General features: G+C 41.9%; 1 protein-coding gene across 2 annotated transcripts in view; it reads right to left on the bottom strand.

Moving 5' to 3' along the window:
• The window catches only part of gria4b (glutamate receptor, ionotropic, AMPA 4b), a 150,017-nt gene that overhangs the window by 34,899 nt on the left and 99,128 nt on the right, over nt 1–15,990 (bottom strand). For both annotated transcript variants that reach the window (XM_065962893.1, XM_020653904.2), the window contains exons 7-10: nt 13,829–13,996; nt 12,365–12,469; nt 8,783–8,893; nt 477–683 (exon numbers count right to left, since the gene is read on the bottom strand). In XM_065962893.1, the coding sequence (XP_065818965.1) occupies nt 477–683; nt 8,783–8,893; nt 12,365–12,469; nt 13,829–13,996 (591 nt within the window). The remainder of the gene's footprint in view (nt 1–476; nt 684–8,782; nt 8,894–12,364; nt 12,470–13,828; nt 13,997–15,990) is intronic.

Here is a 15,990-nt window from a genome sequence, read left to right as displayed (position 1 = left end):
GGTACAGCTAATGGGCATCCTAACAAATCAACAAATCACTTTATATGTTCTGGCCGAGGTTTTTTATTTGAGAATTGATTGAAAGTTGTTTTCCATTCAGAAATCCAATAACCGCTTTTTAAGCAGCACAGATGTAAGTCACATTTTTTATGACTTTATTGTGATAATCATAAAGTAATCAGGGTGACTAATGGGGGACAAAATGTTCCATTTGAAATATCTCGCTGTCACGGACGCTCTGCTTAAACTTTGAATGAAACTCGACTCCAGTGACTGATTTTCATTTTCAGCTCTGAAGATGATGAAAGCCAAGCCGTCTCACAGTTTTATTTTCATTTAAAGATTTGACAGAGACACATCATTGTCTCTAATTATCACCATTAATCTCAGTGACAGCTTGAAAAAGTGTAAATGAGATAATGAAGCATGGATAAAAAGTTAATGTCTGTCCAAAGAGTAAAAACCAAAGCTCTTACCCCGTACACCAGCTCCCCGACCATCCCGTTCCAGATCTTCGTCTCCGAGTCCCTGGCGCCGTATTTTCCATCCGGGACGATGGAGATTTTGTACTTGATGCCGATGTGTTTTGCGATCTCAGAGGCCAGGTCCACGCAGTATCCCTCGTACTGGTCGTTTCCCTCGTACATCTCCCAGTTCTTCTTAAGCATCACATAGGGACCCTCCTACACAAGGGGACCATAACCAGTGAACCAGACCGTCAGACAGACAGACACACGGACATGACGCCTCGCACAGCAACAGACAACAAGATGACAAACAGGAACGGCAGCTCATTGGTACCAACTAGGGCTGAAGTTAAAGGCAGCCTGTGGAGTTTTCCACCACTAGGAGTGCTATGGAGCAATGTTTACATGAGCAGGCCCCTGTTGTGTTTGTGTCTAGTGTACGTGCATGCAGGTGATGCAATGTACATTCATATTGATGGTTTCAGGTAATTCGTTAACATTTAATGGCAGACAAACTCTTAAAACATCTAATGGATTGCTAGCTCGCAAACAGGGATTTAAATCCTAACGGTTAAAATGTTCCGTACAGCAGGGAACAACTTTAATGGTTATGCAATTCCTTAACAAGTGCTTTCACTCTTATGCGAAAATCCTGAAAATGAAGGGGTGAGCTGGTGAGGTGATGATCGGATGACTTCTATATGTCTGATGTGATAGCTTTGTTGTTGTAGTTGGTAATAAACATGGTGCAATATTAGCTAAATTAATTTAAAAAACCATACAACTTTTCTAAGTTGGAGATTTTAAAATAATGATTGGCGTCATTCATTGTTACCTGCCCCCATAACAGAGTTTTAAAGGTCACATATTATTCAAAATCCACTTCACCATGTTCCTCTAACACTAATATGTGTCTCTAGTCCATCTACAAACCCCCCAATTATGAGAAAAGTCCATCCTCTCCATCTTTTGCCTGCTCCACTTTTCAGAAAATGTGTGCTCAAACATGCTGTTTGGAGATTTTCACCTCATGACATCACAAAGGGCAGTAACCCCTCCCCCAGGTGGGTGACACTCCCACAGCTAGGTGTTTGTTCTGCCCTCTGAGTTTGCCTTCTCACCGTAAACAATAGGACATGGAGCGAGAAAGACACCCGAGCCCTTCCAGAGAGGGGGCGTGGTCAGACACAGCTCATTTACATATTTAAAGGTACAGACACTTAAACAGCCTGTTCTGAGCAGGGCTGAAATAGAGGGGTTTATAGACATGATCAAATACAGGATCAGAGTGGATTTAGAACAAGAAACTTCACAGACTTCATTTTGGGGAGCTCTGAGACTTATTGAAACTGGTTGAGAAGAAGGATAATATGTGACCTTTAAGCTTCAATCAGAAATATGCTGCATCTTATTGATATGCACATTGGCAGTAGGTGACTTATATCAATATATTTCTTAAGAACTAGAACACTTCAAACACAGTTGTCATATTTTGTCATGATGATACAACCAAGAAAATGTTTCTTAGTATCTGCAGAAATGATTCAAGTGTTCTGTCATCTCACATTTTCTGTCGAAAATGTCGAAATGATTTTTCTCTTTTGAAACTTTTAAACATCTACTTTCCACTACCACCTGGGCGTATCAAAGGGGGAGAAAAGCATGTCTCAGCTTTAAATGTGACTATAGGCCTGATCCCCACTGCTGTGAGATACTTCTTTTTTTTTTTTGTTCTGCTGAAGATAATTTAGAGTAAAATAGAAAGAGATGCATGTGTAATCATAATGACAGCTTGTGCTTCATATGCACAGCTCAGACTGGGATTCAGACAGGAAGCTGAAAAAAAAATCTTCAAAGAATTAACATGATGCATGATACACAGAGACTCGAAGTGAAAAAAAAGTGAGAGTAAAGTATGACTAAGCAGAAAAGGAGGCAGACATAAAGCTGAAGGGAAGTGAGGAATGAGCTGCAGTCAGACTGAATGGCTTAATATCTAAAAACGAGTGTGACTCGACTTGAACACTTTGGGTAATCGGCCGCCGCTACATCAGTTGTGACCGTGGCAGGTTATAGATCATTAGCCCCACCGGGGAGGGAAGAGAGTGATTTGAATGTAAACCTCGCCTGGTTTTCGGGGGTCATATTTCTAAATAAATTATGTTTGTCATGGAAGGCAGCATATTGCGTATTGATAACAGGAGCTATTTATTCGAGAGATGTGATTGCTTGACTTTGCCCTGGGCCAAAGCAAAGGTAACAAAAACTCAACAGTGAGGGGAGAATGATAATGCACGGCTTAGCCTGCGGCAGAAACAAAAACATTAATGTATAGCATAACGATAGCACAATGGAACTGTTGCATGTCGAAATTCATAATCAGAAATATATCTTTTGAAATGTTTGCATTAAAACTTCCAATCTTAGTTAGTGTGAACGATTTATTATTTAGCAAACATGTGCCTTGCAGAAAAGCCACAAAACACAAAAGATCCTAAAGAGGGTTATTATGCATCACAATGAATTCATAATAAGTCATTACAACAACTTAGGAAAACCGATTAAGTATCCATGATTTTGTCATTTTGAACACTGAGGTTAATAATGATGAACATAAATGTATTAAAATCTAAATTCTTCAAAGCTAGGTCCAGATGAATCTGCTTCAGGAGGCCCGGGGCTAAACGGAGCTCTCTCCCGCAACAGAATGCACATGCAACCTTTATCAGTTTTTGATCATAGCCCAAGAAACCAGCCAGCAAACATCATAACCAGGAGGATCCTGTTGAGGTTTGTGGTATTTGGATTACATTTCAAAAAAGTAATTAGGAGTATGCAGCAGGGCGTGAACTAAACAAACATACAGCACTGCCCACTGATAGTGGATTATCAAAGTCTATTACTTGATTGACTCTCAGACAATGTGTCAGAATGATTCCATGTGGGATGGGTCGTGTAAATGACTTGACACCAAAATAAATAAAAAAATTAATTGATTCATATGAGTTTAAAATTATGGTAAATGACAGTAGGTGACAGAAAACCCCAAACTGTTCTTCTTATTTTCTCTGAAACTGTCTTTAAAGTTGACCTATTATGCAGATCCACATTTAAAAACTCGACCATAGTCTTACAATGCCGGATACCCAAACTTAATGTGGGAAAAGTTTCAGCTCATGATGTAAACGTATGTTGAAGGTATCCTAGGATAAATCTGCAGAGGGCGCGAAACGGCTTTTCTTGTGTTTCTCGATATGAAACTATATTATCACGAGACGGCTTTAAGCTCCTACATCAGCCGTTGAAACCTCTTACAATGGCTCTCTCTTCTCCAAGCACTGCCCTCCCCTGGCAGCCCTGCAGCATTCTGCCCCCTGCAGGCCTCTTGTTACAAGTGCAGCCTGTTGCTTTTGCTCGACAGTCTACGGCAAGTACCCTCAATGTCCACAAAAAACAGACATGAGAGACACCAAATTGAACTTCGTTAGGTGGATACTAATCACTTTTAATGTAAGCAGATGCATAACAAAGCTAACTAAATCTAGACCTGCCCACTTCTAGCACATTCACAGCTTACGAGAGACGTCTCAGTCCTGAGCATGCATAAACATCACATCCTTTGGATCTCCCAGGACAAATAGTCAAGAGTCATTTACATAGAAATAAATCCACAGGCTTTTAGAGGACACAGAGAAAGATGGAGAAAGTCCCATTTTTTAAGATAATTGATAACCCGTCACACAGAAATGAATACATGTAAATGTTGCACATAATATCTTTAATGAATCTCAACCATATCAATAATGGAACTTAATTTACAAAGTTGATCTTCGCAGATGTTTGGGATGATATGAGAGCCCTGACACAGCTTCCATCTTTATGATTTATGAAAGCAGGGTGCATGACGGTGCTGGCAGCCCGGAGGAGCAGAGGGGGAGTGGCGGGGGGATAAAGGACGCCAGTCAGTGTTTCAGGCACGAGAAGACAGCAGTGTTTCAGAGGTCATTGTGGAAAAGCCCAGCGTGGCTGACAAGGCTGGTCAATAATCCCGGCCTCACTGCCTCAATCATCGCCTAATGAGACTAATTAACATGCCATTTAAAGCACACACGCACACACACACACACACACACACACACACACACACACACACACACTACAGGCTCACTCGATGTCTAAGAAGCATGTGTTCACACATAAACACACACAGGTCGAACGCTGCGAGACCGAGCTTCCTAAAAAACTGCCTGTTCGCTTCTGTTTGTGAGTGTTTTGTGTATTATGTAAGATAAACAATCTGCGGCTCATTCTGTTTGAACATGAGCGCTAATAGGCAGCAAAACGGTTGTCCATATTGTATAATAGCTCGACCACAAAAAAAACATTTCATGAAGCCAACACACAACTCTGCTTCTCAGTAAGTGACTCATTTTGTGAGTCTCAGTCATCGGCAGCCATTCGAGGCACTAATTACATTTTTATTTGATTCAATTTGGTCGCATGACATTGAAAACGGGTGCAACACATTTAAAGCACAATTTAGAAATAATATTCGCAAATGACCACTGTCCCCTTTTTTTTTCTCTACGATGAAGTGCACTCGACATGGCTGCTGCAGCCTTGTTAAAGGTTTTTAGATTGTTGCAGTGCTTCAATCAAAGCAGACACAGTGTTACATCCTGAGCTTTAACCTTAGTCTCTAAAAAAGGCTGAACACAAGCAGTCAGTCGTGAGTGCTTCTGCAAGACAATTATAAAGTAAGTGAGTGGCGCCGGTACTAGTGGTTTAGTGTGTGCAGCCCATGTGCAGAGCCTTAAGTCTTCAAGAGCGTGCCTGCACTGCTCAATTGATTATCTGCCTAAATTATTATATCACACTGAGTTTACAGTCTTAATTACCAGGTCTTATTCAAGACAGCATGAAGTTCACTTTATAAACTGTGGGAATGTTTTAAGGTAGAAACAGGCGCTGAAACTGGGTTCTGTTTGGGCCGTGGCTTCTGATTGACAAGTCGCTTTTTTGTGGGAACAAATCGCTTCAGTGTTTGTTTTTAACTCGATGTCACTCTAAGAGTCAACTGTTCATTTTTTTATTTGCACCTTTTTCATTAGCTTAAAAAACTAGTTTCCCACAGTTGTCTGAATTTAGAGGCGTCTTGCCTATTAGCCATTGTTTTTGATTCAACCATCGTTCCTCTCCAGCTTCATCCTCTTGTGTTAATATGTTACCATAAAATCCTGAATGTAAGCGTCAAAGGCATTTAAGACACTTTTCTTTATCTTGGGGGGGGGGGCTGTCTAAACTCTAAACTGTCTTCCTGATAGCGATTTCCATTGCACTCTGCAAAGACCGCAGAGTGCAGCTTGTTCTGCAACTCTGAAGCTCTCTCCAGTATCATCATTTTTATTTATTTTTTGCCATGTGAGTTTACAATCTTCTAAGATACTGGGTGCGATAGCTGAGCTCTCAGCCTACGGTAACATAGATGGTTGTTAAGTACTAGACCAACAGCCCAAAAAACAATTCACCAAGAGGCACGCTGCACACTTCTGCTGGCTCTTCTCGATGTCATTAAATAAAGAGTCAATTCAATCAAACCAGCGTTTCAATCCCATTATAAATATTACACAGCAAAGCGACCGGCTTGCAATACATGGGGGGCAAAATTTTCATTGAGTGAGGTCGCTTGCAGTAGCTGATTGTTGCTGCTGCACTTGGGTTGTATACTGGTTGCAGCCCACTTTTTAGATGAAAAAATTGGCACAACAAGTAGCGTCTTCTACATCACATTTTAATGTACTCAAAAAAGAGTATCAACCAATAACACTTAAAAGTTACTTAGATCTCTGGACACCATTGTGGGAAATCAACAGCACATCAACGTATAACTTATGTTCCAGAAAAGATGAAAACAAAAAGTTAACCATCTCATCTCTGCTTCCTCTTTAGTCTTTTCCTCGTATGAGAGCTGCAGAGGGTTCACCAAAGCTTACGTTAATCGTTGCCTCCTGGTTCTGGTTAGTTAACTTTTTGAGCTAATATCTGTGTTGTGCAATCGGCAGCATGATGACTTGTTTACAAGCTTCTCTCTGCACATATTGAACATGTCCTTTATCACAGCTGCTCAGACGTTTTCCTATAAGACACAGAGGCAGCTGTGAAGAGAGACAATGCTGAGACACTTCATTAAGTTTCTGCTAAACAAACGTTACTTTCATGAACATTAAAAGTGTGTGTGTGAAACGCAGCCGTCATAATGAAACTATAATATCATGCCGCATAAAAAGCTTGATGGATATGAACTGGGATGATTATGAGCGCATTAGTCTTTCTAAGCTGTGTTAAAGCTTACAGGAAGCGCCTCGGAGTGTGTAATGTATCGAGCGGTAGAGCAAGGTAGTCGGAGGAAAGTGACAGATTTAGAGCATTCAGTGAGACATAATGTATAATCACATTCTGGCGGCGCTTCACTTTTATAGTTCGGGGTCCATAGATCTTCTTCTCCTCCAAAAAAATTACAAATTCAAATCAAGGAGGGGATTGAAGCCACACAAAACACAGCGGGGAGCATGACGATGCATGAAGCTAACACACACACACACACGCACACACACACACACACACACACACACACACAAACAGGTGTAGTGGGAGCTTGTTTATGCTAGTAAACAGACGCTGTGCGGGTTAGGAGCTGGGGACCCATTAAAGCCTCAACGGGTGTCCGTCCGCAAGCAGCGTCCTTAAAAAAAGAGAGACAGTGTCTTTCTCCCCCTTCCATTTGCATTTCATTTTCCTCTCGAGGGGCTCCATTACGGCTCTGAGTGGCTCCATTTCTCGTTCAGTGTTTCTGTCCATTAACATAGTTGCCGAGTCTCTCTCTCTGTCTCTCTGTCTCTCCACTCGCCCAGTGTGTCTTTAGGGCTTCATTTTTGGCTCGGGGCTGCTGTGTCCATCACTCTCCCATTAAAGGGGCTTTCATATCCTGCTTGCGTCCAACTGGGGCTCAGTTTCTTAAAATGGGGTTCGTCATCAGGGGCTGAAAAGAGGGAGGATTGTGCTGAGCTGTGACTCTCCATTCCCACCCTCCTTCCCTCCTCCTCCTCCTCCTCCTCCTCCTCCTCCTCCTCTCAGCTGTTTTTACTGTAGTCAGCCATGTCAGAGTCGCTGCTACAGCCAGAGATTCACATGCCATGCAAAGGCCATTCATTCAATCATGTGTAAAATGATCTAGTAGCTCTGTTGAACTCTTTTTTTTTTTTGTCCCTGTGAAATTCTGATACAAAAGCCTCGGTAACAGCAGCTGGTAATTGAGCTGTTCGACTGCGTTTTGAGATGTTTATGGTGCAATAAAAAGACACTCCCAGTGACGGTAGTTGATTTCTGGAGTTGTCTGATGTTTTATCAAAGTTTCTAAAGGCGTAATAAAAACAAATCCCCCTTTCCTTAAGCGTCTCTTTTACTGTTAATGTTGCACCGCTTGTTGCAATGCAAAGCTACTGTGTGTGTGATCCCTGACCTCTGAGAAAGTCGTCATAAGAGCCTCCAAGGGGGCAAAGTGCTGAAATCTGATCCTCGCACGGGGACTATGCATCCTCTCAAATCCCTCAGGAAATAAGCCGGATAGATCGTGTCATATGTGTGGAAGATTTAAGGAAACGTGTGGTAGAGAAAGAGCTGAAATCAATTTGGCTAATCTTGATGCCACTCCCGTAGTCTGGTCTGTTGAGGCCGGTGTAATTGGATAATCGGTATCTCTAACTTTTATATATGAGGGGTCTCCCGCAAGAGTGTGTTAATGTCTGCCCAAAATAACAAAGAAGTCCTTTAACTCAGCTCTAAAGGCCAGTAATAAAACTTTACGATAGCGATGCTTTACACTGCTATAAAAAAAAGGAAGTGTAATGTAGATTCTGCACACAGCATGTCTATATTTAGCCTCTGTCGTTGATTAAATACAGCGCCAAATAAGACAAATTTTGCGGGTCTGCAGGTTATCCACAAATTGCTTGTACAGTAGAGATGCTTGTAGAGTACCTTGGAAAGAGCTGAGGTACTTTACAAGAGAAGGATTTTGTAGGGAAACGGCACAGCTGACATCTTTATTGAAATGTAAAAGCAGATTTTATGTCTGAGATTTTTGTGTAGCTACTGAACCATCGGCTCCTGACTTTGCAAAAAACCCTGAAGGTGTTCTGCAGCAGCACTTCATAAACAAAGTCTCCTGCCTTCACAGCTTGTTCACAATACGACTGCATGCAAATGTGTGTGCATGTTGGTGTGTGTGTTGGTGAGCACATGCAATGTCCTCTTACCATGATGGTGGTGACCACGACGGTGCGGTTCTCGATGCCGGACGTGTCGTTCGGAAGCAGCGGAGAGTCCTGGATCAGCACCAGTTTGTCTGCGTCGTTCCAGTATCCGATCTGCCCGACAAAACAAAACATCTCACACTGTGCTTTGTGCTCACCTGTACGTTCTTATAAACATGCTCAAAATACATCTGCTTTTAAAGGCTTTATATGTGATTTTTTGATCCAGCAGATGTCGCCCTTGAGCACCAGCATGAAACCAAAACAACTCGCGCTGCATTGTTGTGTTAGCATGCTAATGTTAGCGATCTTTATTATGCTGGTATCTTCACACTGCATGTAAATTTACCTGAAATGAGCGTGATCTAGAAACACAGTTAAGCAGTGAGTACAGTATGTTATTCTTCTTTTCTCTAGTCCCTCAATTAAACAACTTTTATACACGAGGGGAGGAGTCAGCCGGCCGTCCAGGCGATGTAAACAAAGTGAAGATAGGACTCTGAAAACTCTGAAAACATCACAGACAGTGGGACTCGGGTGTTACACCCATTGTAGACAGTCATGACTCACAGAGTTATTTTCAGAGGAGATACTTGATTTATATTATATTTAAGTGTGAAAAATCACATACAAAGACTTTAAACATTCATAAAACTGTCAGATAAAAAGTGAATGTCAACATCCGGGCTAATTTAGCATGTTGTTGTATATATTTAGAGGTTGTGTTAGTCTAGTTTGAAGCTTCATAGATGCACTGCAGTCGCACATTTGCCAGACTAACACAGCAGAACCAGCTTTATATTAGAAAAAGGTTGCTATGCATGTAAAAGTTGAATAAGCAGTGATATTAGCCTAAATGACCAGTAGGAGGGCTTTGTGTTTAAGAATCATCTTCATCATCTTTATCTTTTTGATAAAGTGTGTTGGAGCAGGAGTCTGCAGGTGAAGAGGCGCAGCAGCCTCCCGTGATCAAGTGTCATTTGATTGTGATGAGTTCTGCTTGGACAGTGGTTTTTTAAATTCCCTGAGTATTCAATTTCGTGTTCTGCAACTGCAAGAACACTGCAGCTTTTGTGCGGGAAATCTGGATAACTGGTTGCTATACGTCTTCATTTTTGAGCTTCAAAAATTGGCGGGGGAAGAAGAAAGGGAAAAATCAAAGCAGTTCGACGTGTCTAATAAAGTTTGTGTCGCCCTTTAAGCTTTTTAAAACAAAAGGTGTAAGTCAAATGTTGCTTCAGATTAAGGTGTTAAAATCTTCTCCCTGACGGTCTCATTTACTGTTTTCATTCAGAAAGAGTCATCTTTATGAATTTGAGTGTTTTTTACATGAGCAGATAAAATCTTCAGACAGGAGATTTAGGGTGTCAAGGTAAGCGGTGGTGATTATCACTTTTTGACTTTATTTCATCCTGTTTTGTCACTCACAGTTTTTGATTCAGCGATCTCATGACTGACAAACATTTCTGACTTTAGGTCGACTTGAACCTCCTCTCACATTTACCCATGAACCTGACATGGAGCCGAAAAGTCTGACTGGAAAAGTAAGTTCAGTCAAGAATATTTGATCAAACTAGTATTTACAAAGTCTTATATAAATGTTCAGACTTATAATACTTCATGTAATTCATTTATTTGATATCTAGCACTGTTTATTTATCGAAGAAGTCCAGAAATACTTTATGTATTTAAATAAAGTTTGGCACATTTTGTTCTTTGTTGTTGGGTTGATCGTCAATTACTGTGCACAACTTTGCAGGGACACTGAATCACTGCAGCTGAGACGCCCTCATGCAGGATTCTTAAAGGACTTCTTTTTTCTCGAAAGCTATTTCATGTTTGTGTGACGTTACTGTCGCCATCTTGAGCTCATTCAGGGTCAAACTGAGCGGGCAGAACGGGACCAACATGACGTGTAGTGGTCATAAATGTTTGCACTGTTTGGTCTTTATGAGATTTTTATCAAACATCTAATCAAACCTGCAAACTAATATGATATCAATGAGGTGTATTGATCCTTTAACAGGCCGGAGCTGTGATGACAAACATTAGCAGCTATACATCAGTGAGAGCAGGCGAGCCAGCCCGCTGCTTCAACGGAGAGCTGTGATTGGCTGGTACCTCCTGTGTGCTGGGGCATCAGGATGATTGAGGAACATGGAAAACACAGGAGCAGGCGCACACACACACACACACACACACACACATACACACACACACACACAAACACACCCTGTCCTGATAGGACCCTCGCTGTGTGCAGGACGACAGGCTAAAGCAGGTTTTGATTGATGGGAACTCCTCTCTGCCTCCTCCCCTCCTCCCCTCCTCCCCTCCTCCCCTCCTCCCCCTCCTCTCCTCCTCCATGATTGCTCTCTATTTCATTCCATCCTCGCTCTCTCTCTCACTCTCACAAGTGTTCATCTCTCTCTTTTTTCACATTTTCATTCTTTTTTTCTCCTCAGAAATCAATCCTCTCTTTCCTGAGGTAAAAAAATTCTGCCAGAAATTGAACCTTTTTTTTTTTACAGCCTATACGTGCGATACAAAAAAATGTCCTTAGACTTACTGTGTTAGCAGCTGGTTCAGATGTTATCAGATCATTAAATGGCTTTTGGCTTTCACACAAGGTGATAAGACCTGGATTACCTCCTCGTTGTTCTGTATTATTACATGTTTCATGCTGTTATATATACCTCACATAGTCCTGAATGTATGAATCTGAAGTACGGCTGTTTATTTGATTTTTATTGCAAGAAAACTCCTTGTAAGGTTAAACCATCTGGTAATAAAATGGTCTCTAACTCTGAGAAGACTGTAAACATGTATTTGTCAGATATTGACATTACAGTGTGACCGTTTCACAAAACACGTCTCAATTCAGTGCCTGCATCTAGTCGAAGGCTGTCCCATTTTTGAAGACCTATAAGCTTTTCCAGAAGGATCCATCTGGTGCATCCTTCTTGGCCGAACATTTCCCGATGTTCATGGTGCGCCAACTCAAAAGGCAATGGCGGGTTTTCAAGCAGCCGACGATTACTCAGTAATTGGTTTCATCTCGTTTTTAAATAAAGCTAGCATCAGGAGTGTTGAAAAACACCTGAGTTATGTGATGTTGATCATGTTAGCTAGTTCCAGTGCAGCTGTTGAGGTTGCTAGGCAACGGGAGCAATGCTTATAGTTACGATTGTAACTTTTGTAGTCCAGACCTTCTTGATATCTGTTCGGTCTGAGCAGGCGGCCTGCACAGGGTCATTCGAACGATGTCATCACTTAACTGTGACACTGCTAGTATTTTATTGCAGTTTCCATGACAACAAAGGTCAGGTGGAGTTCAGCCTGCTTGATGCAGACTTTCTGATGTTCAGGCGCCTCCTGCTCTACCGGCATGGTTACGATAGATATTCATACTGACAACAAGGCCATTAACGCTCTGATAACACCTGAAGGGGGCGTCGTCCTCAAACCTCAGAGTAAATATCTGAGCTCACGTATTAGAAACATGATGTAGGCTAGAAAGAAGCAGTGAGTTAAACTGGACAAATATGAACACAAAATGAAAGTTGTGTTGTGTGATGTGATTACCCGTCTGGGTCCATTATTCTTCAGCTCAAACACGTCCATTGTGTAGTTGACCCTTCGGCCATAGTGGTCAAACTGGACATTACCTGTTAATCCCTGCAGCCGGACCTGCACACAGACGAGAACACACAAATAACAAATGTAAAAAAAATACAAATCAATACAAGTTAAAGTAAAAAGGTCAGAGTTAAGGATTTATAGGTGTCTTTTTAAATATAACAGAAATGTTGCTTCTCATATTTTGTGGAAAGAAAAACTTATAAAAAGGTGGATAGAGATGACTGCCACAGAAGTTAAAGTTAAAGTTAAATTATTGTACTTTCTTTTCTCAAAAACACACATGTGGACTTCACCTCCAGCTGTTTTAGGGGCATTAAAGGAATATTTCCACATTTCTCAAAATCAGTAGCTCCCAAAAACTGAAGCTACATGTTGAACTCATTGTTAAGGTCTTACATGTATATTGTTTATTGTGTAAAGTTGAACGAGGAAGAAGATAAGCCTGAACACTTGCAGGCTTAATTACAAGAAGATTAATTAAAGTTTTAATTCATTACAATCACAACATTTTGACCACAGACTGTAAGTATTAATGACGTCAGCCATCTGTTCCTGCAGGGGGCGCCAGAGGCACATCGCCAGCAGCCGCCACGTTGGAAATCCTGTCTCAGTCTAACTTTCAGTCAACCTAACGACAGGCTGAGAGCTGGAGCTGAGGCGGGTTTTAAAACTCTTGACAAACCGTTACACCGCGCCCACCTGTCAATCATGTCAGCGACAGGCCTAACTATGGAAAACACATATCGTTCATAAAATCAAATCAAATGCATCTTGGAAAAATTCACAGAGTACAGAGTGTGCCAGTGAAGACAGTAACTAATCAGACCTGTTTAGTTTTTTGTACCAGGCTGTAAACATGTTAATTTATGCTGTAAAAACTGGATTGCTGTGTGTATGTGACTTCCTGTGTTCCTGGAGCCAGCCTCTAGTGGACACTCGAGGAACGGCAGGATTTTGCACTTCTTCATTTTTCAAGACCGGAGGTTGCAGCTTGGTTTTGACCAGTCGTCTTCTTCAGGTAAAAACTAAAAAAATGATCACCTGAAGAAGACCTCTGGTCCAAACGTTGTGATTGCGATGGTATTTAAGCGAGTGTGCGAGCGTACCTTCTTCCTCAGTCTGCTGTTTTTGCACTGCCCTGCTCCTACACGATGTGTGTATAACAACCTCCTTTTAATCAGCCCCATTGCTTACATAAACTTCCTTCAAAAGTTTTTGGATAGTAATGAGGGGGAAATGAGGATCTTGAATGGATATGTATGTAAAATGTTTCTGTGTTTACTTGGGTCTTTGCAGTAGTATAGCAAACAAATTTGCATGTTTTTCTCGGTCCAAAAGATGACATCACATCAGTTTAACGTCCTATCCTAGAAGCCTGCATCACGTTGCATTCCTCCCCCGCCTCACCTGTTTGAGAGTGCGCTCCATGTCGATGCCCTGGTTCCACGGGGCTGCGGGGTTGGCGAGACAGTCGCCTGCGTTCCCCCGTCTGGAAATGTCCACCTTCTGCCGCCGCAGGTTCCTGAAGGCCTCAGCCATCACCATCACCCCGTCATACGTCAATGCCGAGGTGTACTGGAAGAGAGGAAGAGAGAGCTATAGACGTTATGGTTGCAGGAAAAAAAAACACCTTAAATTTCAATAAAAACGCTGCTGTAGAAATTTTAACTCCAGCCTGTTAGATTCAATTCAATTCACTAAAAACAGAAGCTGTGATTTGTAAATTGCAGTCTTTGTTGTTAGGAGTCCGCCCTGCTGTTTTGTCTGTTTTGGGCCAATTTAAAGCTGATTTAGCCGGACAGGCCAAATGTTCTGCTATATTTGCTGGTTAGACCTCCTTTAACAATTCCTAAAACAATCTGCCTCAGAGAGCACGCTGAGTTTCTGCCGGGGCCGAGCAGCGCATCATAACGGCTGCAGAGAGAGAGGCCGCTTTACTTTGCTCATTATTTTTCTAGAAATGGAAAGTCGGAGAGGGAGAGATGGGAGGAGTATATTCCCCACCGTGTAAGCTCCCCCAATTTCCCCTAATCTATCTCTGACCTGAAGACTCCATGTTCCCTTCCGAGTATTTACGTCCACAGACATCACTCGCTCTGTCATGGGCCATATATTTGCCTAAACCTCACCTCCAAGCGCTGCAGAAACTAATTGACTGAAAGAAGAAGAGGGAGTAAGATGGAGGGTGAGCGGTTGGGGAGAAAAAAAAAAGAAGAGGGAGAAGAAGAGGATGTTTTGTCCAGCCGGGGTAGCAGTCTGGCATTAATTATCCTGGCTAGCAGGAGTTCATTAACTTCGCCTCCGGCCGACGGTGACTCCTATTCATTAGCCCACTGCTCACTGTGACATTACGGCTCTCTGCGGAGGCTGCTGCACTCTCTCTACCCCTGTTTCTCTTTGACAAGCTGCCCAAAGTAACGTACACACACAAATAACAGAGGTGCAAGATGAACTGTCAGGAGCATCTCTGCCTGCAGCTAAAAGCAGCACAGGGACGTGGATGGGGGGGGGCAGGGGGGGAAACGAGGGACGATGCTGGATTAGTTCTTTAGTTTCAGACATTTAAGACAAGATAAGATAACAAAAAGACCAAAATGTATCCCAACTGTAAAATGCATCCCTACAATAAGACAACATCTGTCCATGCAGTCTGACATGTTGTTCCTGTTTGCTCATTTCTGTTTCCTGATTCACTAAGTCATCTTTAGATTTCTTCACTATACCGTAAAATTTACGGTTGCCCAAACAATATACCGTAATTTCTTATACATTGTCACCGTCGTTTTTATGGTAAAATTCTGGCAACCACAGCTGACAGTATTTTACCGTAAATTATAAGTTTGTTTTTTTTTGTTTTTTTTTACAGTGTAAGTTAAGTTGTGCCCCTCTCATTCACACTGTTGATGTTGTCACCTCTATACTTCAAGGGATTGTTCCCTCACTTAGGGATTGAACAGGGTGATTTGTCAGGTTTGAATTTGTCAAAACAAAAAGGTCATTGGACATTAAGAAAGCAGTTTGGATATTAACAATCAGATTTAATGAAATGTATCACCGCGTGTGTTGTTTCAGGCCCTTTAGCCTTTCATCAGTCAGTCTGATGAAGTCTAATAAAGACACTATCCTTCAAAAACCTGCTGGTAAACTCTGGCACACTGTCAAACATACATATAGTGGCAACGTTTCAGTTCTAGTCCTCTATCAGGCAAACAGTTTGATATTAAGAGCAGGACGTCTTAAACAGGAAGTGGCTACAAGTGTGGAACCAATCTTCATCACAACGTCAGATATGAAAAACCAAATCTTCCTGATTGAGAACACCCATACCAAGAAGGAAATATTATAGACACACTTCTCTGAGCATTTCTTCCATCTTGGTTGTATTTGTGGGGACATTTTCTTAACTAAGTATGGAAAAATTGATTTTTGGACTTTAGATTTGACTGTAGTGTTTCTAACCCCATGTGTGGAGGACTTGGTCCTCCTGGTGGGCGGCCCGGGTTCAGGTCCGTCCTGTGGCTCTCTCTCCACCCCTGATTTCTGGCTCTACCTACTGTCCTCTCTTTCAA

The sequence above is a fragment of the Labrus bergylta genome, chromosome 14, assembly GCF_963930695.1.
Source record: "Labrus bergylta chromosome 14, fLabBer1.1, whole genome shotgun sequence".
In the NCBI taxonomy this organism is placed as follows: Eukaryota; Metazoa; Chordata; class Actinopteri; order Labriformes; family Labridae; genus Labrus; species Labrus bergylta.
This window is presented reverse-complemented; position numbering and strand designations above follow the sequence as displayed.